The following is a 27,727-nucleotide window of genomic DNA, read 5'->3' on the forward strand; positions in this document are numbered from 1 at the left end:
AAAACGCATGTTTTCATGGTTTTCTTTGCATAACAAAGATTTACAGAACCATACAATTCCAAAAGACGCAGGTTGTCGCGCGATTGGTCAGTGACGTCATACATATACAAATTTTCACAGCTCAATTTTAAAGCGTTTCAGCTCCTACAAATTTGCACCTTATTTTCCAAAATTTCAGAATGTAACACATGAGATACCTGTTTAGAGCCCCTAGCATGGATTAGGTTATCAGTTCAAGTGCAAACGATTTTTGGACAGGACGATATCTACTGTGTCATTTTGTGAAACTTTGAAGGGTTTTACGGCGATATCTCATAAAGGGTCCGGAATTTTTAGAAACGCATGCTTATCTATATTCTCATCTATGACTCAAATAATCATACCAAAAGTCAGCTTAATTGGTAAACAACAGAGAGAGTTGAAAGATTTTGAACATTTTCAAAATACCAGCAGTCGAAACTCCATAGAAAACAACGGAATGGTAAGATTTTGCACGTGCAAAAGTGCGCGTTATGAATGTTGCTAGCGATAACAACCAATCAAATATCAAAATGTTGTAGTATTGTGTGCAAGTAATTATCAGTAAACCAGTGATACGCTGACGTGAAAATGCCAAATTGTCTTTAACTAATGTTACACCATAATACAATCAACACACGCAGCAAATTTTATCAATTTTGGCAAAGTCCTTCGTGTCTTGTGTTCCTTATAGGTAAAGGCATTAAATATGCGAATAAGAGATTTGCTGCAAGATGCAAAACTGCTAATATGTTAGAGCATCTTCAATATACATTGCAAGTTTTTTTACTTTGGTTGAGTTTATCAAGATATTTATACCTAATGGTAAAAGTTCGTTACATATATTCAGATTATAAATTATCTGATGTAAAATTTAATATGATTTTCATTAATACTTATGTTAAGTGACTTTCACTGGAGTTATGTTAGAGTATCTTCAATGTAAACAGGACATTTGGTCAAATTTGGTGGCGTCTATTCAGATATATACATATTCTTATTTAGGAAAGTATGTAAAAATGCAAAATGACTTCGAATGCACCTATGTCATAGTATCCCCAGTGTACATATGGCCAGTTTCGACAATTTTGGTCGAGCAAGTACAGATATATATATATTCTAAATAAGGAAAGTTCGTTTAATAGTCGCGCCAGCGGCTTACTAACTACGCTTGCGCAGGTTCATAACATATTTTGTGAGTAACCGGAAGTGTAGTCATATATATATATATATATATATATATATATATATATATATATATATATATATATATATATATATATATATATATATATATATATAAATTGTGCTGTTCCGATAACTCAACCTACTCTATTTTTTGCCTGCCGACCCTAAACTTTTTTGAGCCATGTAAACATGGAAGTAGAAAAGAAAGAAAGAAAAAACCGTAAAATCACGTGTTCGTTACCTGGTATTTGATTTTTGCTTGAACGAGGACGTCTTTTATGTTTTTCCCTTTTATTTGTATAGTACGCGTTTCTGGAAATGTTGTGGCCACTGTTTGATCGCCCTGAACCCCTGAAAAGTGCATATTTAAAAATAAAAATATTTTGGTAAAAAATCCCTGGCGACCTACCTCCCCTATTTTGAAAAGTATGTTATCGGAACAGCACATTTTGACCTAATCACTTAGCGAAGGGCAGACCAGATTGGTTCACTTTAAAAACGAAGACCACCAAGCACCGATCGTCCGAAATTCGATTTCATGAACTTCATTTCTATTCATAATTTGAACTTGTTTCATATTAAGCCTACATCACACTTTTTCTGTTAAGTTGACGAGTAATTTGGTTGTTATTCTATGCTACATTTTGTGAATACACCACCGCTACGTTGAGGGAAAAAGAGGAGGGTTTATTGCAAAAGGAAGAACGGAAACACCGACAAAGTACAGAATAAAGCACAAAATGAAACGGCAAATCTAAAGCAGTAAAGGGCATAGAACTAGTGCCCTCGCAGATCTCAAACTAGGTACTATCAAAACTTACAATACAAAACAGTCAAAATAGAAGTAGCAAATTAACCTACAATAAAATATAAGCAAAACATAATGGGAGAGGGCCCCGTCAGTCAAGTAGCCGAGCAAAGGTCATTGGTGACCTTGGGGTCAAGGTCTGAATGACCTTGATGATGAATTCATCCTGAGAGGCCGAAATGTGGGAAAGGAGTGGAACTCCCGAGAAATGGGGTCAGGATGGAATCCAAAGCCCAGACACTTGAGAGAAAGGGAAAAAGAGAGGAGGAGAAATGGGATGGTGGTGGGATCGGCCGGTGATTGCCTGGGAAGGAGGATTGATAACAGTTACGGGTAGAACAGCTGATCGGCTAAGGGAACGACGGTGAAGATGTAGGGAAGGCAGATAGCTAGGTGTAATCACAGAACACATCTGCGATAAAACACAGATTCCAAGCTGCAAACCCTATCATTCACAGTATCACCCATGAGGCGGTGTATGTCAGTTTATTCGTTACTCCAAACGGGTCACGTCCTTGGACTCTGATCGTCTGTATGCGTAGACTAGACTTCGTGTGTATCAGACTTGCAAGAACAACCTAGTCTCCTGACAGACATTGCAATTGGGCACACAAAATGTCATCGCCGGACGTCAGCAAAGCCTTGAAGATAGCTTCGGGTGCAGTGGCCACTGTAGGTTTGCTGAACTATGTGTATCCATACTGTGGCCATGATTGGCGCACCATCAGATTTGGTTGGCGGTTTAAGGCAGCTTTAAACAGTCTAATGGAACGAAAGCACTATGTAGTCGACATCTTTATGGAGCACGCAAAGGAACAGCCATACAAGGCATTCGTTATATACAACAACACAATATACACTTACGGGGACATCGACCGTATGTCCAATCAGTTTGCAAACTTTGTTCGCCGACAGGGACTCAAGCGTGGAGATACCATCGCCATGTTTATGTACAACGAACCAGCGTATTTATGGATGTATTTTGGCTTTGCCAAGTTAGGAATACGTTGCTCTTTCATCAACTACAACCTGCGTGGTGACTCCATCACAAATTGTCTTGAGGTCACTGGAGCTAGGTTACTAGTGGTAGGACACGGTGAGAAAATTAAGGTTTTCATTAATTTAATCGCTATGATACAATTACCGTGTATACTATTCACTCACAAATATCACTGAGTTAATTTTCTATTCACACTTTGGCCTACTGCAGTATACCTAGTATGTTGGTTTATGATTATTTAGTATGACTTACGCTACTTTTTGCTCATCTTGTCATCTTTTTAGCCACAACTCATTATACAACACCAAGATGCAATCCATCATCTAATCGGTACTACAAACAAACATATACAACTGCGGCAAAGCAAGTGCATAGGTAACTGATTGTAATACAAACACTAATAGTAATTAATATGTAGTCTAACTTCGCCTTGTTTATCTATACTTTGTCGGTGTCAGTAAGAAATCTCAGCAGGTTGGCGTTAAATGGTACTGTCTTCAGGAAGTCCATGCCAAGTTGATTTCTTATATTTACGTTAATGGCAAGGAGACTTCTCATATCTAAACCAAGCACCCCGTGGTTTATTAGCTCTTTATCAGTAAAATAAAGATGCCGCTTCTATACTTTAAGGTTTTCCAGTACTTTTTGCTATTGTAGTTTCTGTTTGTATTACAATCAGTTATCTATGCACTTGCTTTGCCGCGGTTGTATAACTCAGATTGCTCAGCAAAGCAAAAAACTCATCCGGCAAAGAAAATCAAAATTTAGAAAATCTGCCATGTATTAAAGTTAGCGGCTTAAATTAAATCAACCAATACTCTCCTTAAACCAAACTGTTTCAAAAGGCTGTCTACAGCAACCATTGTTAACGGGACCATGAAAGCTGGGAATGGCTAAAAAAAATAAGATGTGGTATTTCTCGAAACAGCCCTTCACAGCATGCTTTTCAAACACCGGAAAGCAGACATCAGTATCAAATCAGAAATCTAGTACAGTGCAGAAAAATTTACACAAAAGTTCGGGTAATCGATCTAAGTGCCTAAAACAAACAAATCTTTGACAGATTAGTACAGCGTTTATTGTCAACACAACGAGCACTAAGCAACGCTCAAAACATGTCAAACACAAAAACCCATAACATCCAGAAACTTCGGTCGATGCTGCGTCATTTTTATTATGACACCACACACAGCTCACTATGGAGTCAGTGACTAACTCCCTCAATAACGAATCTGGCTTCTCCTCTTTGAGGGAAGATGACTTAATCACACAACCAAGCGGAGGGGATACATAACAACAGAACGACTGATGAAGGGACCCCATTTTTGGTTCCGAAACACTCAATCATAAAACTGTTTTACCGGGGAACCAGATCACAGGGTCAAAGCGCTATAGATTCACCGGTGTCTCGCCATGTATATATATTCCACACAAAATAACTACAATGATCCACTCTTCCACTATATCGTACCACTAATAACGTAGATCCGATTTGTGAATAGGCTTTATTTTCTTTATAATCGTGGCATCGATGATAACTTAGGTGCGACATAGCCTCTAACAACATTACTGTACATATTGTACCTGTCTCTTTCTTAGATACAAAGGTCATGCAGGTATTGTTTGATGTAGGTCGTCACATGATTTCCAAAATATGGTGCCGTAAGCTAAAACATAAATGTCGTCAACTAAACCGCACTATCTGTAACTCTAGTTCCGTACATCCGCGCAACTATCATACGGTTTATCAACTGACAACGACAACAAAAGTGAAAACGACGGCCCCCTTGAAATACCCAGTATAAAGAATGCGTTTTTAATGCTAACGCGTTCACAACTCCATGTGCACATTTCTACTTTGTCCACTAAGAATGTCCAAGTGTAATATGTACTTTGCACATTCTTAAAGTTCAATGATCGTGTACCGCCAACCCTATCCCTAACCCCTGATACTAACCTTAGATCTAACACCTACCTACGCCTAACCCTTTCCAAAATCAAGAACTGTACTAGGGAAATACGTCCCAGGGACATTCAGTGGAAAATAGTCTAGTGCCAGCAGTACTGATGTCTGTGTTTGTTTGTTTGTTTGTTTGGTTTTGGATAACATCTCAACAAATGGTTGTTTGGGAATGGCAGGAGCTGGCTTATTTTTGATTGACGTTGATCATATTTGTAGAAACACTTCACATATTCTGACAAATCTTGCTAAATATATAAATTATAAGATACCAAAGTTTTCATGGTCGCTAGTATTTTCATGCGAATGACGTTGTCAATGTGCATATAAATGGAACTGACACAAACTTTGGGAAACATTAGTACTACAAATTGATTTTACAAAGATATGGTAGTAACGATAGATATTTGTAGCTTTTGGTAAGGTTATTGCTTTTCGATGATATTTTGAAGGTATATTTAATGATTATTTCGTTGACAATGACCGCATCACGTTTGGTGAAATTTGGTACATAAAAATTGGATGGCTAACGAAATCTTGATTGAATATATCTGAGACAAAAGAAATCTAAAGGTGTGTTTAGCGTCTTCGTATCAGTATGCCGTTGTTGGCAAAGGTAATATGTGAGAATTACCGAAATGATCAATACGTCTTTGAGGCTTCACTAGAAGCTTCCAAAGTCTTGGTAAGATGATATATAGGAGAATGTGTTGCTGAAACCAGTCTGTACTAAAAACATTGCAAGAATTATGGCGAGAATTACAAAGATAGGAGGCTAAAAGTTTTCAAAAAAATCGCATGAAATATTACACATAATAATGTTACTCGTTACCGCCAGAAGGGCTGAACTTAACGCTTTAAATCATTGCGTTGACATTTGATTCAATCCCTAAACATGTCATTAGTAGTGTAATGAGAGCATTATTTAATAATGTGTTGTTACGCTAGGCAAAGACACATTGTTACCTGTTCAGGCCAATCTGCTCGTTTCCATAAAACAAATGATACAATTGGTCACGGAACGTGCGCGCGCACTTGCCGAACAAATTTACATATTCATTCAGTGATGAAACAGTAGGAAATGGACTTATCACCGACAGTAATAGCAGTTGAAGTGGAAGGTGTTGTGTTGCCTAAATCCATTGCCTCTTACGAACTGTATTTCTCATTGTCCAGATGATGAGCTTTTGCGTGCTGTTTGGGACATCCAAAACCAATTGGCTGCCACAACAATCGACGTATGGAGTTGTCATGGCGATAATCAAGGCTTCGTAAGGAATATCAAAGAGGAAATTTCGAAATCATCTCATGAACCAATATCAAAAGATGAAAGAATGGACATTTCTGGGGACGAGATCAATGTCTATATGTTTACCTCGGGCACAACAGGTATGTTTCAGATATACATATTTGAAAACAAACACCTACCGGACTGTTACTTTCAACATAGCATTGTATCGACCTTTTGACAAAAAAGACCTTTCTTAGCATGAGGAAATAGGTGAAATTTTTCAATGTTATTTAAGGGAAAAGGCGCTTCATGTACTATAATTTGGACTGAGTATCTCAAACTTTAACAATATTCTTTTGGCCTAACACTTGTAAGACTTATTTTTAAGCTAATGGAGTAAATAAAGTTTTCACAGGCTTAATTTTGTGAAAATTGGTAATTTTATTTCCCCTATAGAGATAATACATGGATTACGGCCATTTTGTATTTCAAGTGTAGGTAAATATTGGGTGATTGTTTCTGTAGTACCAAAATTTGAATGATGGCTCTAAATTTTTATTCTTAATGTGTTTGTTTGAGAAAAGTTTGGGACTGTTTGGAGGCTAAAACTGCCATGAGAATCTAAATTCACTCACCTCTGTTTGGTTAATTGTCCCATCCATCGTATCCCATTCACACTAACAAAGTTCAATGCAACTGAGTTATGAAACAGAACAATAGATACATCAGAAAAATAAACCACCTGATAAACAACTAAATTTCTCTCTAACAGGTCATCCTAAAGCAGTCCCAGTCTCTCATTTCAATATGATGCAGGTTAGTCTTACGTTCATGGACGTAGACTTACAGCACAACGATCGCTTCTACGTTTGTCTTCCTCTATTCCATGGTTCTGGATGGCTCGGAACTCTTACAGTTATCCATCGAGGTATTGTTTACGACTTCAACATTGCTGAATAGACAGAGATTTGTGTGTATTTATGTCTGTCTGTCTGTCCTGCTGTTCTTCTTTCAAACCTACCTACCCACCTACCAATCTATCTATCTATCTATCTATCTATCTATCTATCTATCTATCTATCTATCTATCTATCTATCTATCTATCTATCCATGTTAAGTAAATATCTATGTTAAGAAAATATAGTCCTCGTACGAGACATACTAAAGAATCTTGGCCTTATTTTCCTTTAGCAACTTACACAATTACCTTAAGATAATCGTATTACCCACGATTGATATAATGACCCTAGGTTAATACGTTCAGCTAATGTACTTAAAAATTCAGTAAATTTTCGATCGGATTTAAATTAAAATGTACGGCACCCAGTCACCTATTGAATACATCACAGTCAAAAACGCTCCCCTTAATCCGCACCTTTAAAAAGATTGGTTCAAAAAGCCATTGCCAAACCTCCTGCAAAGTCCATTGTAAATGAAATTGTGTCCTGCAAAATTGATACGCCATCCAATAATTTTCCATCATCGTGAAGTGTTCGTTCATGATTTCTCAAAATGAAACAGGAAAAGGAAATGAAAATGAGAAAGGATATATTAAAATAATATAATTGTAAAAGTGATATCTTGAAAATGATACTATTGACCGAAAAAGCCCTTGAAAGTTCTTTAATTCTTACATTTTGGAAGCTAATGGTGTATTACAGATGTTATTAAATATGCAATGATATAATTATAATAAGCCATATTCATAAAACTTTCAGCAAAACTAAGTATAAGTACAGAAAAAGGTGACCAACATCAGTTATTTAGTTTTGACATTTAAATAAGCTAATTATTAGCATGCCATACTAACTACAAGTGATAAATGAACCCTGTAAGTTGGGTTCAATTTAGAAGCATTCAGCTCCGATATATGACCCAATTATATAGATTGATTATATACGCAAATGAGCTAGCTATGATATGTCACATTCGCAATAAATTGAAAAATGTATCTCAGAAATCAGATCAATTCAACAGATTCAGTTTTGACACATAGTCTAATTACAAAAAGGGATTAAATATGCAAAGAAGCTTATAATGATCATATTTATATACATTTACTCATCAAACTGTCAGCATAACTTAAGTATAATCAATTGACCTAAGAAAACTAATAAAATTAAGTGTATTCAACATATTATACATAGCTAAATTACATAGATTTATCAAATATGCAAATAAGCAAATAATAAGTATATCACGCTCATTGAACTGTCAACTTGTCGAGATGTTAATGTGACCTACATACCTCAGAGGTGGGATGAAAGTAGGTGTATGTATGTTTGTTGTTGTTGTCTAATATACAATTTTTCGTTAAATACGCAAATAAAATCATATATATACCATACTGCCAAAATTTGCTTAGTTAGACAATAGGGTCTGCAAAGTAAAGTCACATTTGGCTTTTAGTAATTCTAGAGTTTGAAAAATTCATTCATAACGCAAATGACCATTTTAATTATTTAGGCAACACCAACTGAAATATATTATGAATAATATATCCCAGGCACTGAGTGAATTTTTCAGGTCTTTCCTTGTGTATTTTCCTTATAAGGACATCCTTGTCTGAAATAAAGAAGAAGGAAAAAAAAAAAAAAAAAAAATATAATATATATAATATATATATATATATATATATATATATATATATATATATATATATATATATATATATAATGTATTAAATGTGCCCTCCCGGTATATATATACTCAACTGAGTTGACTCAGTTGTGTACTTTAGTATTGAGCACTATACTCCAGCTGATCTTGAACTAAACAAGTATATAGTAGTAGTAGTGGTAGCATTCAAGTAAGGTTGTGTCTACGCAAAACGATTTTATTTTTCTTTCCTCCAGGAATGACTGTAATTCTCGCAAAGAAATTTTCAGTTCACAATTTTTGGGATGATTGTCGACGTCACAGCGCTAGCGCCTTCATGTACATCGGTGAACTGTGTCGGTATCTATTAACTTTGCCCGAGGTAAGGTACTAAGTATAGGTACAACTTGCACGTATGTCATAATTGTGAATTCAATTGTTCTGTGTATGTTGCTATATTAGTCATATTATCTGGCAATTTGGTACGAGGTTCACTATAATTTTTTTCAATATGATTTGTCTAACCGGTGAAAGCATTATACTTCCGAATCTCCCTAAAAGAGATTGGGACAAATTGTCCATTTTATCATTGGTTTAAATTATGTGTTCCTGTATTATTTTTCCAAATCGTCTCGGTAAACTTCATCCTCATGAGCATCTCACTTACAGGGATGAATCACATCGACCGTGTGTGACAAAACTAGTCCTAAAGTTTCCATGATTTTCCCTGCGATTACAATCGCGTGTATATGTTACCAACATTTTATGCCGTACTCAATTTTCTTTCTTAAAATATAGTTTTAGGGAATAATGGTGGGAGCAAGAAAGTAATAAACAAACTGTAGTATTATCAATGAGGACATGGCGACTATATGTTCAGTTATAATTTCTGGTTACCTTTGTATCTTAAAAGTATGTTTGTTTTTCTCAACTTGTACAGCTCGAAGGTTGCAAAATTTGGTTCCATGATGATGAGCGTCCGTCAAATATGTAAAATGAGCTTTTTCCGCCGACACACAAAGTTGCCATTACCGCTGCCTCGTCGATGCTTTGCTTCCTATTGCCATCAAAGTAATACCAAGATAAATCAAAGTAAAACTTAAGTTGCCCAATAGTTGAAAAAATGCAAGATTAATTTCATAGAATTTGTCACCATAAAAATTTTCAAAAAGAATAGGATTTCCGTTCCTATGATATAAAAACAAGCATAGGATCTCTGAAGTTACACGGGCTTTAATATTTCTATTGATAATGATTATGTGACACATGAGTATTGATAATAGAGTAATGAAGCAAGACAATTAGTTTTAAAATGAACAAACAGTATGCATTTCAAGTTACATTATACAATTACATAGAAAGAAAAAACTCAGGAATTTACACAACAACCACAATAAAATTAGAGAAATGTAAACTTTTGAAGTGCAAATGTGGAATTAATTGTGTTGTGACATGAATGATTCTTTATGTGGTTTTTTGTTGGAGTGTTATGCATCGCAAATTCTGTAGGAGAAATAAAATGCGCAGGTGAAAATAAGTGAATTTAGTATGTATTCCAAAAAATATTGCAAAATGTTAGTATGATGTACTTATAGCATGCTCATTTAGCAAAAGTATGTTAAACGCAACTTTGACGAATCTACTCCATTCAGGTTTGTTCATGGCCTAATTACTAAAAGGCATCAAATGTGGAAATGAGCTAAATATAATATGAGATATTCATAAACTTCAAGCATGACTTTAAGTATAGCTGCTGAAGCTTAAAATATTAAATTAATTTACAAACATCACATTCATTTCTAAATAGATAACCCAAGTACAGAATTTCATTAGGTAAAACTTTTTAATCAGTGATCATGGTCATCATATTTTTAGTATGAATAAATATATTAGTACGTATAACCAATGTACTCCAGTCCAAACTATAATACGCCGCCTTACTAAAGTTTCATTAAATATGCAAATGATCTATTGATTAAAATGTCATAGACATGAAACTTTTACTGCAGCTAACACTAGATATGATCAGCAAAAGGCAAAGGACCAATTTAAATCGATGCACAAAATACTGATATATAGCCTAATAACAGAAATTAATTAAACATGTAAATGAGCTTGAAATAAGAATCTTACTCTTCGTGAACCGTGTGTTTTGAACGCTACAAATGAAATGAAAGCCAAGAAAACGGAGAATGAAGGCCTGTACTATTTACGTTTGTGTACACGTAAAGTCAGAATCGGTTGAAGTATAGAACTATAGTGAAGTCATAGCGTGTTGTCGTTATTGTCAGGCACGACACCGTTAAGCTAAAATTACCAAAAGAACACTCACTAGACGAGTATTATTGCAATATTTTATCACATTGTTGCAGCAAAATCGATCCATACTAGAATATGCATGTCGAAACTAAACTGAACGGAACGTTGGAAGTATTATGTAAAATTAATATTTAATATTAATAATGATTAATATTTTGCGACATTGTCAAAGCCCCCTCCCTTGTCGGGCGTACTGTAGCGAAAAACAAAACGCGCTAAAGCCTCGCTTTCATTTCCCATATCAGCGGGAAGAGAAAAAGAACCATTGGTTCAAATATCATGAAGCCCATTCGCTATACAAAATCTTCAAAAGTCATGCGTTAAAACAAATTCTGTTTTCCATGATGTTCGCATGGTAACCAATGTTATACAACTTTAGAGTCCTATTTGAACATCAAGCTACATGCAAAATACGAAACAAATAAAAAAATATTACGAACAGCTATCGACAATTTCACAATCTTGCACGACAAGACATACGTGTTGATACTGGGTGATATAGGACACCGTTCGGGCCTCCGGCCCACGCATTGTGCCAAAAAGTATCGATCCGCTACAGAGTTGTTGTTCATTCGTAAATGTTCATGACCCCGGGACCGCTATCCCTGTTTCAATGCATTCAGTAATAATTGACAGATAAATGTACCAAAGTTTACAAATTTCACGTAGCTGACAAATCCTGTGATTGGTAGCTTTTAGATAATAGGTTTGCTGGGTTCTCGCAATTCAGTCTACTTTACTAAGAAAGAAACCGTTAGTCTCCATACTTACGATGCAAATTTTGGCCTTGAAATGGTCGTATTCCAATCCTTCAAAATGACATAGACGATGACCTTTTCTTGTTTAAAACATCAGGACACCGTGTGAATTGAAAATTGGAAGTCAAATCAAATATTCAATGTCAGGGAGCAAATTAAACCTTCTCTCCCTTGCAGAATGGACGTCTTTCATACGTTTATGATTACGGCTCCTTGGATGGTTTAGTAAGCTAATGCAGTCTAAAATTACGCACGGGGTTATTAGTTTGCCTGTAAGTTTTCATCAGGAAAAAAGTGAAAAGGTTACAGAGTTACTCTCGGCCTCTACATTTCACAAAAATGTCAGTATCTATGTTTTCATCTTTTCACCGTTGTCGCCGTTTTTATTTCGACTACACAACTATTAAACTTGTCACTAGGAATTTATTTTAGCTTACGCGGTTGCTGCTATGCTGTAGCTGGTTTGCCAATGTGGATTTCGCGTTCATCACACGTTCTTTAGACGACAGACTGCTAAGTATATTGCTTCAATTTCACTATAAGTTCACCATCAATGCTTCCATTTAAACGTTTATCCTTCGATTCACTCTATTAATAGACCGCAGACATTCAACAACTCAAGTTCTGCGTGTATGATATGAAACATGGCGGGAATATAAACAAAATAGAATAACGTAGATCGAGTGCAAGCAGGTTAACACAAACGGTACATGTCACAGCCTCTCGTGAAGAAACTGTGTTTATGTCGACAAAAGAAAATAACAACATTGAAAGTGGTATGCTGGACGAGAGACAGAGAGGGGGGAGAGATGAACTGGTGACTGCTCTACCGTATCTTTCTCACGTTGATTTACATTCTACAAAGATACGACAAAAAGCCGGATCGACATTTTCTGAACATTGAAACGTAAACATTTAAACGAAATATTACAAACTCACTTTGATTTTTGGAGCTTCGGGCAATCTAGAAAGCACTATAAGGCTAAATCTGTACTGAGAAAGGGGTACTGTATAGAGATACTTTCATTCGAGCGAAACGTCAATTCGGAAAGGGCAACGCATAGGCCCTCTAGCATGTCTAGCAGTTGACAGAAATTATCGAAATTATCTATGCTAATACTTCTAGTCGTAGTGGTGCGGCATGGCAAATCCATTGTGCATTTTGTGATAAAAGCACCAAACTTGGCTCAGATGTGTCTTAATATATGTTAAACAAATTCAGATACCGAGCCACTGAAAATCTGTTGAAGCGTTGCCATGGCAGCCATTTTTCAAAATGGCCGCCAGACAAGGTATTTTTCACCTAGTAAACGTCAAGTGCAGAATGCGTTGAGTAATTTTGGTTGCATATTTTCAATTAGAAACTATGGGAAGAGTGATTTGCAACTTTGTTTCCAGCTTCTCTTCATTGTCTGACTTGGTAAATGGGTAAACACAGACAAAAACACAATTCTTGTGCATAAACTGCACGGTATTAGATCCTATCAAAGGATGACACTATGCCAGCAGTCAAGAAATATTATTCCGTAGGCTAGAGGGGTCTACATGCACCTCTAGGATAACAAAGCTGTATTTATGAAGCTTGGGATCCCTAGAATGCGAAATAAAATTTTAACAGAAAAAATAAATGGATGCAATAACTGTTTCAGTCGTATTTTGAAGAGAAGAGTACTGCAAAATCACCATTTTGCGCATACCCACGTGCATTTTTCTGATAGTACTTGTAAGTCATCTGCTAAGCTTTTTTTAACATAACCTGATTTGTTGGGTATCATAAGAACGCAGATTATTCCTCTCTAAAATGACATGTAATATAATAATAGGACCAAAACTTACCCAATACCCCAGAGTTTGCTATGCAATTTATAGTGAATCTCAAATTCTACCAATGTTTTACTTTGGCATAATACAAAAGGCAATGCTTTGTATGATATCTGTTTTCTTTGCTACAGGGACATGTTAATCATGTGAAATAGACTTTTGACATAAAAAATAATATTGGATGCTATACCTCTACCGATCATATTTTAAAGGGTACCGCAAAATCACAATATTGCCAACTCGAATGCGTTTTCGATAAACCTGTCATCTGCTGAGCTTATATTTTAATGTAACAAGGCTTATAGGGTAGCATTAAAAGTAATTTTACATTTCTTTCAGATGAATTATTGTAATATGCAATATCTTCCATAGTTTTCATAAAATATGACCAAAACTTACCCCGTACCCAAAACTTTATATTGCAAATTACTGTCACTGCTGATCTCAAATTCTACTAATTTGTACGTAGACATATTACAATGGGCAATGCTTTGTATGAAATCTGTTAAATTTGCTACAAGAATATGTAAAAATATGAAATAGACTTTTAACAGCAAAAATATTGGATGCAATGACTGTTACGGTCAAGTTCTGAAGGGTACCTTAATGTCAAAGTATTGCGAATCGCATCTTTTCTATTAAGCATGCTTTCTTGTAAGTCATCTGCTGACCTTGTATTTTAACATAACCTAGCTTCTGGGGTAATATTGGAAAGTAATTTTATTCTTCTTTCAGATGACATATTGTAATATGCAATATCTTCCACTGTTTCTGTAAAACATGACCAAAACTTACCCCACACCCCAAATTTTATTCAAAATTAATGTCACTGCTTATCTCAAATTCTACAACTCTTTTATCTAGACTTATAATAAAAGGCCATGCCTTGTATGAAAACCCTTTTATTTACTACTGGGACACGTCACACATATGAAATAGACTTTTAACAGAAAAAAAATAAGTCATGTTTAGAAGGGTGTTGTAAAATCACGATTTTGAGACTCACTAATATTTTTGTTAAACCAGTCTTAGTTTAAATCATCTGCCGAGCCGAACTTCTACATAAGCTGGTTTTTGGGGTTTTATTAGTAAACCGATTTATTCTTCTTTAAGATGACATATTGTGATATGCAATATCCTTTACAGTTTTCATGAAATAGGACCAAGACTTACCCAATACCCAAAAAGATCAAATCGAAAATTACGGCTTATCTTACATTCTACCATTTTTCTCTACACAGAATACAGAAAGCAATATAATGCTTATATGAAATCTGTTTTGTTTGTAACAGACGTATGTGAAAAATATGAAATGAACATGAACCTTTAAAGGGAAGATAATATGATTTAGTAGCCGTTGGAATCATCTTTAAGGGAGTACCAAGATATGGCAATAGGAACACTTTAGCTGATCCAATAATCGGTCTAATCATTATACATTACATCAAGTTTACCTTGGCATACCTGAAGAAAAACGTGTAGGCCTATAGATATGTCAGAAAGTTGCAATCTCTTCATAAACAAAATATTATGGATATATCTGATATTTAGCTGCTCTAATAATCGTTTCTAAACTTCATGAATTTGCAAAGTTTTCATATATATACGTCAGATACCATGGCTTTCTTCATTAAAAAAACTATGGATATACCTAATACTTAACTGCTCTAATGATAGTTTCTAAACTTCATACATAAGCAGAAGTTAGTAAGCCTTATTAAGTACTTTAGATATGTCCGATATTTAGTCGATTTAATTATCGTTTACACGTTATAAATTAGCTCAGGTTTAGCTGGGCATTCTTCAGTAAAATATTTCCAGGATATATACGATGTTGAGCAGATCTAATTATCGCTTATGATCCTTAAGAATTAACTCAAGTTTAAAAGGATTTTCTATAGTTTAAAAGCATGTATCTGATACGTAGTCGATCTAATTATTGCCTCTAAACTTTATAAAGCAGCTCAAATTTAGCTACGCTGACACGTTCAAAACGTTCAAAATTTGGAAATAACTTTGCTGTAATTGTATATCACTGAATGCGCAATTTGTTTATTGTGATTACTTAACTGCGTAAACTCTCTGAGGTTTATGTTCAATCTCAGAATTGTCGTTTAAACTTGTCTTAGCCTATGTAAACACCATGGAAAGGAATAAAATACTCGCCAGCTGACAAGCCATGCAAAAGCAAGCACAGGTCCGGGAAGTGCCAAGCACGGACATCACTGAAAAAAGTGTAGGATTGTGTTTGAACTTTGCTTTCCCTACCTTTCATGTTTCTTAAAACGAAAGAAACCTGAGTAATACCATTTAATTACTATGGTACCCAGTTTTTGCATTTGAATAACAAATTATGTTCTATCAAGAAATTAGTACCTAAATATACGATGTTCAAAATATGATGGGCATGAATCTATACTTATGCAATAGACCATTGACGTGACATTAAAATAACTCTTAAACTAATTTGTAAATCATGAAATTTATATCAAATTACACAAGATCAGTTTTATGTTAAATGAATTACGAAAAGTAATGTATGAAACATAATATATTTAGCCAAAAAATAATATAAAAATATGTTCGTGTTTTACTAATTGTAGTTTACATGATAAATCTCTAACATTGAAAAAAATGGGGGTATATAAGAGATTTTCCCAAAAATGTTATAACTTTAAGATTTGTTATAAAGTAAATATTATTATGTTTTTGCATGTAGGCCTACGTATGAATGAAGATGAACAAGAGTGAGAGATTGGGTTAAATTCCCTGCACAATTTTCCATGTTAGGAATTATGATCAAGAACGCTCTGCAAAACTCGTCAATGGCTAATTATAAAGTTTAGAAACGATAATTAGAATGTCAAAATATTGCACATATTCAACGTTGTACTAAAGAACACCCCATCCATTGGCAGAACATGGGACAGGCTGTTCTTACACTTGGACGCCTCATATCCTCCCCACCACAGCCACGGGCCGATCTAGGCCAATAGTTTGCAAAACCTGGTGAGTGTCGCACGTGTGTGATGCACACGTACCAGCTACGACCCTAAATATGGTTAAAAATGGTGCATCAACGATTACAAATAAGAATAAAATAAAAAAAACTCTGAATAGTACCTACTGATAGTCTACTTACACAATAGCTAATAGCTGCTCATCGTCAAAAAACATTAAATTTTGCAATTTTGAATCTTCCATTTAGGCCTTGTGGCAGCCATATTGTCAATGATTTTATTAAGAGAACCTACTTTTCTGAGAAAATGAAATAATGAAACAATAAAAAAATGCAACTTGAAATCTGAATATGCAGTTATGATGGTAATGCATTCACTATTCACCACAGAACAATCCTTAAAAAAACACCTATGGAATTTTACAGTAATTGATGATCGCTCTGTTTAAAAATGGCCGCCACACGAGAACAATGCTCTATGATTAAGGGCTTGGTATCCAAATTGATTTTAAAACAATAAAAATATGCAAATTGTAATCTGAATGGGCATTTATGATGTAAATACGTCCACTATTCCCCACAGAATCATCCGTAGAGCAGCAACTATGGGATTTTACAGTGACTGATGGTCGCCATATTTAAAAATTGCCGCCACACCAGAACGAGGCTCAACCTCTGGTGGTTCGGTATCCAAATTGATTCATATTATGATAATCACAATCTACATTCCTACCAAATTTCATGCTTTATCACAAAATACACAATTGTTATGAAAATTTTGGTTTATGCCGTGCCACCATCCTGTGATCAGACATGACACCTCACACTCTGAAAAAGCCATGAATTAACCTACCTGCTGTATGTCCACAATATTACTGTATCGGCCCTCAAAGAAAGCTACGTTAAATACTTCACACTGTAACAGTCGTACCGATCAGGGCTACTGTGGCAGGTAACCATGTCGGCCTTGAATCAACTGCTTTCATGACGACGTTGACTGTATGCGCTTGCGCATTTGATGTTGCACGTGATCTAGGGCTGGACCGTTTTGTTCTAAAGGGTGGGGTTTTTAATACTCTATAACTTTTGTCTCCTTCATAGGACCTTGCCACCGATTTCCTTATTTTGATGTTTGTTTTTTTAAAAAAAAGATTCATCAGCCGGTTACACAGTACTGGAGATTCCCCATAATTTATCATGATTGGTACACTCGGAAACTCCTCAGTGGTCTACTGCGTCTCCCATGTGTACATAAATTCACAGACTAGTTTTTAAATACTGAAAACGTTACTTTTATGGACACCATATTCTCAATTCCTATTTGAAATGATTTAGAAAAATATGCTTGATTAAGAGAGAAGATGGCATTTTTGTAAAATTTTCCACTTATTGTGTCTGCTGCAACACAGATATTGATTTTTGCCTAACAGAAAAACAAAAGAAATTTACATGCTGACTTTTCACTTAGAATGACCCCTTCAGTATAACATAACTTGCTACCCAAAAGTCTGGCATTTGTAGTACCTTCAAAATTTGACTTGCATAGTATTTTAATGGTTTCTTTGAAATTTATCCTGAAATATCTATGCAATGATTAACAATAATTAACATACTTTTAAAAGATACAATTGATCAATTATTCTGAGGTTTTATGTTTTATATTGACTTGGCACTTTTTCATAAGTTCAATATATTTAATAGGTGGAATCTTTGTTATTTGGTCAATCAGTAACTTCATGACTGTTGTCGAAAATACTACAAATAGAAGACATTATTTCACCACTGTAGTAATCATATCATCAAAATAGCAAAATTCATTAACTTTTCTTCCTTCATTTCTTCTTGTCCATAATTAGTATAAGCATTTAATAGGCAAACTACCAAAATGCAGATTGAAAACTGCTAGATGGCAACTTATTAGTGTCATATCTTACTATCAATTCAACGTACATGGCGTTTTGTCAACTTCGGTCAAGTCCATAGTGATATATATTCCTTAGTTAATTAGTTATGCAAAAATGCTAAACTACTTTCACTTATGTTATATCAGAGTATTTCAATTTATATAGCAAGTTTTGTCAACTTTGGTCAGGTTAATCTAGATATATATCTGTGATGAGTAAAGTTAGTTACATACACAAACCAACAGTGTTATTTTTGTCATAATTCTTAGACAGACAAACAAACACAAAGACAAACACAAAGAGAAACATACACAGAGAATTTAAAATATCAGTACCACAATAGCTCATTCGAATGAACACACAAGTTAAAAACCCTTGTCGCGGTAATACTATTTCCTAGTCCTCTGTGCCCCACTCCTAATAATTTAGTGCATCCTCCCTTGCTATGTAAATGAGCAAAAATGAGCAAAAATAAGTCAAAATATTATTTCAAAAATTAATTTCTGCTGAACTATGCAACCAACATCCCTCAAAACCTAATCAGATCTAGTTTCCACCCTAAAGATTCTGTGTACCAAATTACGTGACATTTGATGAACAAGTTTCAGAGATATCTACGACACAAATCCATAACACACACACACACACACACACACACACACACACACACACAGACACATTACAGACACACATACATACAGACATAACACACGCTAACCTATAACATTGGCCCACTTAGGTGGGCTTTGCCCACCGCGTGGGCTCAAAATGATTCCTAGGGTTGGTTTCCGAGGCTAGGATTAGAAATTTCGATTCTCGAGTTACTCTTGTTGGATGACTTCGTTCCATCTGACGTGATAATACATTATGAAACTGGCATAATTTCATAATCTGTGAAGGGCACAAAGCGCAAGTACATTAATCTTTCACACAAGTTATGACGCCTTAGTTGGATGCTATCGGGTTTTGCGTTCTACATCTTCGCTTGCCAAGGCCTGCTGTTCGGGCAGCTGGATGCTTCCCGAAATCAGGCCTTGGCCGATCGAGCTCACAGATCGTGGTTTTTAAAGCGCCACCACAAGATTGTATCAGACCTGTAACTAGCCAATCAGCGATCGCTGTCGTTGTTTACATTTCATTTCTTATTCTTCCCGTACGCATTCAAAGCGAGAGTGTAAATTTGCACAGTTGCGAGTGTAGTGATACGTACCGGCCGCCGCGTACTATGCATAGAATAATTATTCTTTGGCGAAGTATGGTTTACAAATGTACCTCGATCCAAACGATCGTCGAATCCTCCGCAAACTTTGTTTAGAATGCAAAGTAAGTGACTGGGAAACGTTGATGTGAAGATTGTTAGTTGATCTATGTCGCAGTTTCTGCACTTTGCCGGCGGCATCTCGGATTTCTCTGTTTATGTGACGCGTGCTGTGATTGGTCCGCCTGATTTTCAAGTTCTATCAGATTTCCTTCGCACAGTATATCAGCGTGATCACGCACGGCGTAGTTAGTGGAAGACTCCTGTCTGGCTAACGAGCCGTGCGAGCGGACGATGTGCGTTCTAATGCAAATATAGATGCTTATTATTTATGTTTAATTTGTATTTGTTATCGTAAAAATTTGAGAAGTCGCAAATTCCAATCAAAGAAATGCGATATTTAAGTCTGTGCACTGTTCAAATAGGGGCAAAGTATCACCAAGTTTGTATAGCAATGGCCTTCTGAGGCCATAGTATGTAAACACTATGCTGTGCGTCCATTTGCGTAGTTTTTTGTTTTTTCAGGAAAATCGGAAACTTGTCAAACTTTCAGAAAGGTCAACCGTTGACGACACTCTTTTTCAAATAGACAAAGTCATGGCTTTCATTACAATTAATAGATATTTCCTTACAGCAGTAATATTACAACCATTGGCAGGTGCGATAAAGTGAAAACGTACCGTCTTGCAGTTTATAGTCACAGAATAAGGCAGTTTGTATAAGAAATAATTCACGTAATAACGTTCTTTTTAACCACTTACCCGCCTATCTTTTTGAATTTCTAGTGCACGCAAAACAAGGAATTACTTACTTTGAACGTACTGAGATAGTATGACAGGGTTAGTACACCCTATTCGGTAGTAAAAAAGTTCTACTCAGCATAATACTTTTAGATGAGTATTCAGCTTGTCAACCAAACCAGTATATGTGTAGACTACATTGCTATTGTTGGATGACGAATTTCGGTTTGGACGAGAATTCTAATGTAAATAATTACAGTGAATTTACACATATATACGCTGTGATGACATACTAACACGAGGGTCGTAATATGGCAGAACAAGACATTTCATTGTTCATCGCATTTCCCGTCATTATAATTCAGGCACCAGATGATAAGAATCATTCCGTACGAATGGCGATCGGCAATGGTCTCCGCCCGGACATATGGACTAAATTTCAGCAGCGATTCCAAATTCCGAAGATCATAGAGATGTACGGTGCCATTGATGGGACCTTCTTAGGAACGAACTCAGACAACAAAATTAGTGCTGTAGGAAAATTTTCCCCTGTAACTAAAGTACGTATTGACAAATTAACGGAGATTCATAAGTGCTCGGGGTGGCATATTGTGTTAATTTCATTTTGAAAAAAAAAAAAAACATGTTCTTTTGTATATTTGATAACACTTGAACAGTTATCGCACAAGTATGATTTGTGTACTGCACCACGTTTCAGTGTCTTTGCCTTAATTTGTCGGTGTTTAGTACAATGAATATTGCTTATGTGTGGTTTCATGACAACGTCATTTAGGATCTACTTGAAACAGACTTGATCAGCAGCAATTTTACTGCATTTACTGCCTGGAATCTCGCCACTTTCCATGTGAAGAGACGGTCTACCGCTTTCTGTGATCGAACGTTGCACATTCAGTCCCTAGGGATATCATCAACAGGAGTCCTTGCACGTTTCCAATTGCATAATACAACGGTGTTTGTGTTAACTTTTTTGCAGCGACTTCTTGGGTTCCACCTGGTCAAATACAATTTTGAAACTGCTGAACCAATCAGAGGAAAAGACGGGAGATGCATAGCTGTCGGGATAGGTATGGACACAAATCAACGGCCGAATAAGTTCTCATGAATATACAACTATAATGCTGTGTTAACTTTAGACAAATTTATAACTTTTTAATAACAATCATCTGGGGATGGTAATTAAAGATGAAAATTGAAGATGGCAGGACTACGTCTGGAAAACAGATACAGAATAAACACTTCTCATGAGACAAAAGCGAAACAAAGTACTAGTATCGCCATAGACACTTCATGTGTTTCCTTTGCTGCTAAGGTACACAATTAAAAGAATCTGTGTCTCTGTTATCTGCATGGTTTCCCGAATTTTCATTGTAGACTCTCAAACTTTTCCAAAACGTTTTTGGTCTACCCTTTCTTGGTTCATTTTAAAGTCCTTGGAATAAATGAAGTTTTCACCAGCTGATTTTTGTGAGATTCGAAAATTGTCTTTTGCCTGTTAGAGTTAACACAGAGATTGCTGCCATATTGAATTTCAAGTGTCGGTAAATATTGGGTAGTCATTTTCAAGTATCATATTTTGCACGGCGACCCTGGTTTTATTTCTTATTTCGAAAGAGAAAGGTATAAAGTGTCCTTGAGCATATTATGGTCAAAACTTTCAAGTCTGTCAATATCTAGATGCGAACACGTGATGATGATGAAGATGATGATGATGATGATGATGGTGATAAATATGATAATGATGATGATTATTATTATTACTATTATTGTTGTTGTTGTTGTTGTTGATGCTGTTATGTTCATTATTACTGTTATTGTTTGTGATGTTGTTGTATTTGTTATTGTGTATGTGGTGACGGTGATGGTTTGTGATGATGAGCTATTGTATTTGTTGTTTAGTTGTTGTTGATATTGTTATTGTTGTTGTTGTACTATTATTCCTAAAGGTGAGATAGGACTCTTACTGAGCCCCGTAGTTGGTAAATATAAAGGTTACAGTGGGAACGAAGAGGCGACGGAGAAAAAGCTTGTCAGGAATGCTTTCAAAGAAGGCGATGTTTACTGCAATATGGGTGATCTCCTGCGCCTGGATAAGAATTACTACCTCTACTTTGTGGACAGAATTGGCGATACTTTCAGGTACACTTACAAAATTGCTAAGTCTTGCAAATCATATAATACAGTCATATTTAGGCTTGGCTATTTTCAGAGCATCATCACACCACACGACTATTTTATTATATTTTTGCAAGGCGTCTTTCCTTACATGCGCTTCAGGTATGTCGAAACAGTGAAAGTTTCGTCTAAAGACACATGAACTAAGGACATTTATTGCACCCCAATCATTTTATCAGGGCAGTTATTTTGTTTATACTTACTTTCGTTTAAGATAAAAAGGTTCCTACAGTACAAACCTTGTTGTCCTTCTTTATGATGTAAAAAGTCTCATTATAGTTTTCAAAAATTGAGAACAGCATATTGTAAATATGTACAAGTTAAATAGTTTGTTACCTTTGATATTTTGCTCAAGAATTCAAATTTCAGTTCTCGTTTGTATGAAGGTGGAAAGGAGAAAATGTTGCGACCACGGAAGTAGCAGAAGTTATTGGAAAGAATCCGAACGTCAAAGAGGTGAATGTCTACGGAGTGAAAATACTTGGTAGGTATCTTTAGAGTGCTTTATTATTAGACAGAGTTGCTATTACATTTAATGTGTCAGTATCTCCTTATATACTTCAAAAATAAAAAACTGATTACTATGATAATGCTTTTTCATGAGTAGAGTTAAGACGAAATGAAACGAGGATCAATTGTTACATTTTATAGATATTTGAATATAGTTTTCTCATTGATGATTTAGTGGACAAGACTTTCGAGATTGTGAATCTCACCCGATGAGATTTTTTATGTTTGGAAAGATGCATACTTTGTTGACGATGAAATTGAACATGCAACTTCAAAGAGCAAAACATGTGTTAGCTTATTCTGATAAATCCACGTTTGGTGATCTAAGGACAATTCGCAACATGCTATTCATATCAAATTGTACAAGGCTATTAATGTGATATTAAACATATTCGATATGGCTTTTTGGTTGTTTTGGTTATTAAAATCGATAAAGCTGTTTATATTTTCCTTTTTGAGTCTGACAATTCCAGGTATCGACTCATCTTCGTATCACTTTCTTTTATAATATTTTACGTAATATTTGTTTAGATATTCGTTCAGAGAAAAATATGAAATTGAAAACCTTAACATAAGGTTGTATTCATATTTTCAAGGACAAGATGGCCGAGCTGGTATGGCTGCTCTTGTCCTAAAGAATGAAGAAACCTTTGACCCAAAAGAATTCTATAGCCATGTTACATCTTCACTACCAAAGTATGCTTGTCCAAAATTTCTGCGGGTAATGGAGAAACTGGAAGTTACTGGCACCTTCAAGTACAAGAAAGGGGACCTTGTTGAAGAAGCATTCAACCCAAATGAGGTCAAGGAGAAGATGTATTATATTGATGATTCTGGTAGAACATACAAACACTTGGACAAAGCTGCTTATTTGCATATTTTGGCAGGGAAAGCCAAGCTGTAAGGCGAAATTTAGGAATTCATGTTACCACGTATCTAATAGTAGGGTAATAACGAACAACATATCGTTCATTTCCAACTTTACATGAGCAAATTTAGTAATCAGTTTTGCGCATAGAGTTTATCATTAAACCTTTAAGCTACTTTTGAAAGCAGTGATACGCGATTTATAAAATAATTGTTGCAAAGTTAATCTTTTGTGATCGACTGATATTACCACTAGACAATAGTTACACTTGACAGTGTTGGCAACTCATCAACTTAGAAAGTATTGTCTTCTTTCCGCGTATTTACATTGATTCAACGCAACCAATTGTGTCTTTGGTGCAAGTTTGCTATCAACATCGATGAAGTGAATTTTTGCCCCTATTCTCTAAGGTGGAATGATCGCAGTTGATTTTTTTCTTTAAGGTAAGGGCACTTTGTTTTTGCGTTTCACTCAATGACATGCAATTTTTTTCATATTTTACAATGTTCAACTTTAATGAGAAAAGGGCCAATTGCATTCAAAAAGTTACGATAAAAATCAATAGTTAATCCATCATACCCCGGAGTGTATTGTACCTTAAAGCTTGTAAGGACCTGTCACACTTAGGGCCTATCCATGGTTATTAGCCTTTCATATTTTGTGTACGTCAATTCTCAAGTATAGAGAATGTGTTCATCTTTCAGACCAAAAACCATGCAAAACGATTTTTAATTTTCTTTCAAAGTGCAAATTCTCATAAAAGTCTTTATATTCTTTTGACATTGGTATTTATAAGAATATTATAATTTCGAAAATGTGCTCATTATTCTTGTTATTTTTCTTTCTAAATCGAGAAAATATGTTTGCTTTTTTGTCCGTTCTCGAACAATCTGATTTTGAACAAATAATTACCCGTTTTGTCTGTTACTCTAGATGTTGCTGATATTACTTTTAAAACTTTTGTTCATATTAACTTAATTTTCTTCAGTTTGACTTTCAAACAATAATGCATCTATTCCATTCAATTCTTTCCTAAACATGGAATTGTTTTTTCCTTTTTTTCTCAGGATTTAAAGGCATTGTAAATTTGCGAATTTCGATATGCACCAGATCAGTAATTACTCTTAAATCATCAAACTAGGTGAAATAAGCTTGTATGCAATTAGAAATATCGGTTACCTATTTTTAAAAATAAATTTAATCTTCCAACAAAGAGATGAAAATGCAGTAGCTCAGACCCCTCAACTAAACACAAAAATCCTTCTTCAAGTGAAACAGATGACAAATTCTAAGAAAAAACCTGCAATAACATTGACGTTGTAACGTCAACCTGGAGGAGATAAGATGACATAGCCAAAATCCAATGCGTGACTGCATAAGGGGTTGTTACAGTCTAAATATAACCATGCTTGGCGTGAGATTCCTTGAAGATCGAAATCGGTCATTAGCCTCTAAATGTGTGGAATAACCTAGTATTTTAACTCTGGCATATTCTTTAAAATTCCTTGTACCCAATTGATCAATGTCTTTCCAAGAGCAGTTGAAAGTTCCCTGAATCAAAAGAGCTTCAAGCTGTGTAGAAGTATATTTAGTTAACAGAATGAGAAATACCATAAATGAAGCTATGAATGAATTAATATAGGTGAAAGATGCATACATATTACCTCACAGGAATTTTTCATTTTCAGTGCTCGCCTCTAGAATTATGTAACGATTATCGTTATCACAGATTGAGTTTATTATTTACAGTAAAATCGAAACCTGCACCTCTAACATCCGTTAACTTATGAGAATAGACAAATAAGACAGTTTTTCCACGCCCCATTTTTGCTGACAAAGTAACCAATCTCATTGTTTCCTGCGTGTTTATTGTTTAAAGTAAAGTTGAGATTTGTGCTGTTTTACCCACCTAAATATTATCTTACGATTAAGAAAATCTCTGTTAAGGGATTGTCAGTTTCTTCAAAGGGGGAGGGCAGTGAATACATGGGGTGACCTTGTTTTTGACTTTGGCGATTGGGCGTATCATTATGTTCTTGAAATGCTCAATAGGGGGTGTGTTTTTGAGTTACGGCGCCGGCTCAGACGTGCGTAAAATGCATGGTACTAGCCACGAATTGCATCATTCAGTTACAATATTTGTAATTTTAATATGTCACAGATAAACATGAGAAGTATCAGTGTGTTTTCAAATTGAAATTCTGTTTTGCAAATCAAATTTCTTGTTATACATATTCTCTTGTAACCATCCTATTCTATCCAAGTATATTTATATTAATTCAATGTCTATAAATGTTCGATAAATATTGCTAGTTTTATATTGGAAACAAATATGTTCATAGTTTAGTCATAGACGCCCATGTGTAGTGAATCAACATTTTCGATGAAATCTAAAAAGTCAAAGTTCTTGGACATATATGCACTTTTACCTCACTTCAAGCTAAGTTAATTTACATAAGTTATCAAACATTTATAAAAGTACAAAATAGCTTGTTTTGGAGGGGAAATCTGTTAATAGTTTGCTCAATAGACTCCCATGTATTATAATTTGATATCTTCGGACGACTTATAATAATTTCGCAAAAATTGTAAAATTTCATGATTCTTCAAAAAGGCTTGAGCAAAAAATTACGACCCAAAAAATAACGGCCTCCCATTTTTAATTTTCTTCCAGTCCATAAGAACTTGAATACCACACAGGTGTTCAATGCGTGGACTTTATCTTCTAAATAAGTTTCCTTGACCGGCTACTACTACTTCTGAACTTTCCCTAGGTTCAGTAAAATGCTAAATAATTCAGAAAACGGGCAACTTAAAGTTAGACTGTGCCAGTTATGTGTTCTGTAACCAGATGTGAACTAAATGTGCTTACGTGTTTTACAACTGTCTTATTAATAGCTGTACGCTTCATAGAACAATAAGACATTTGTTATATCACTATATGTAGAAGGTTTAATCAACTTTCGCACAGTACTCTCAGAGTTAAATATCTTATAACAAAAATGTATTTATATGCAAATAAGCTGTTTATTAACGTGACACTGCTGAATGCTTCATGGGACAATAAGATATCGATCAGATCAACATTTGTAGAACGTTTCATTAATTTAGTGCTGTAATTTTAAAATAATATTACTAATTACAAAGTTCATTAAATATGCAAATGAACTCTTAATTAACTTGACACTTTTCAATGTTTCATAGCACAATTAGATATTTATCAGATCAATATGTGTAGCAGGTATTACCAAATTTAGTGCAGTAATTTCAAAGTTATATATACCCCATCACAAAGTTTGTTAATATGTAAATGAACCCTTAATTAACTTCACACTACTAAATCTTTTACAAAACATTCAGATATCTGTTGCGTCAGTATCTGCTATAGATTTCATCTTATTTGGTGCACTTATTTCGGAATTATACGACAAATTACAAAACTTCATAAAATATGTAAATGAGCTATTTATAACTTGTCACTGCTCAATGCTTCTCAGTGCAATGCGATATCTACCAGATCATATTTGTAACACGTTTCATCAAATTTAATGCTGTAATTTTGGAGTAATATCACTATTACAGAGTTCATTAAA

At 35.1% G+C, this 27,727-nt stretch overlaps 1 protein-coding gene across 1 annotated transcript; it reads left to right on the top strand.

Annotated features, from left to right (window-relative positions):
* Positions 1–1,661: 1,661 nt before the first annotated feature.
* On the top strand, positions 1,662–24,950 carry LOC139119366 (long-chain fatty acid transport protein 6-like). The gene is made up of 10 exons (XM_070683154.1): positions 1,662–1,871; positions 2,404–3,110; positions 6,151–6,363; positions 6,978–7,133; positions 9,062–9,186; positions 20,929–21,123; positions 21,558–21,648; positions 22,528–22,720; positions 23,143–23,240; positions 23,863–24,950. The coding sequence occupies exons 2-10, from the start codon at positions 2,630–2,632 to the stop codon at positions 24,168–24,170; spliced, it is 1,860 nt and encodes a 619-aa protein (XP_070539255.1). The 5' UTR covers positions 1,662–1,871; positions 2,404–2,629; the 3' UTR covers positions 24,171–24,950.
* The last annotated feature ends 2,777 nt before the right edge of the window (positions 24,951–27,727 follow it).

The sequence above is a fragment of the Ptychodera flava genome, chromosome 19 (assembly GCF_041260155.1).
Source record: "Ptychodera flava strain L36383 chromosome 19, AS_Pfla_20210202, whole genome shotgun sequence".
Classification (NCBI taxonomy): Eukaryota; Metazoa; Hemichordata; class Enteropneusta; family Ptychoderidae; genus Ptychodera; species Ptychodera flava.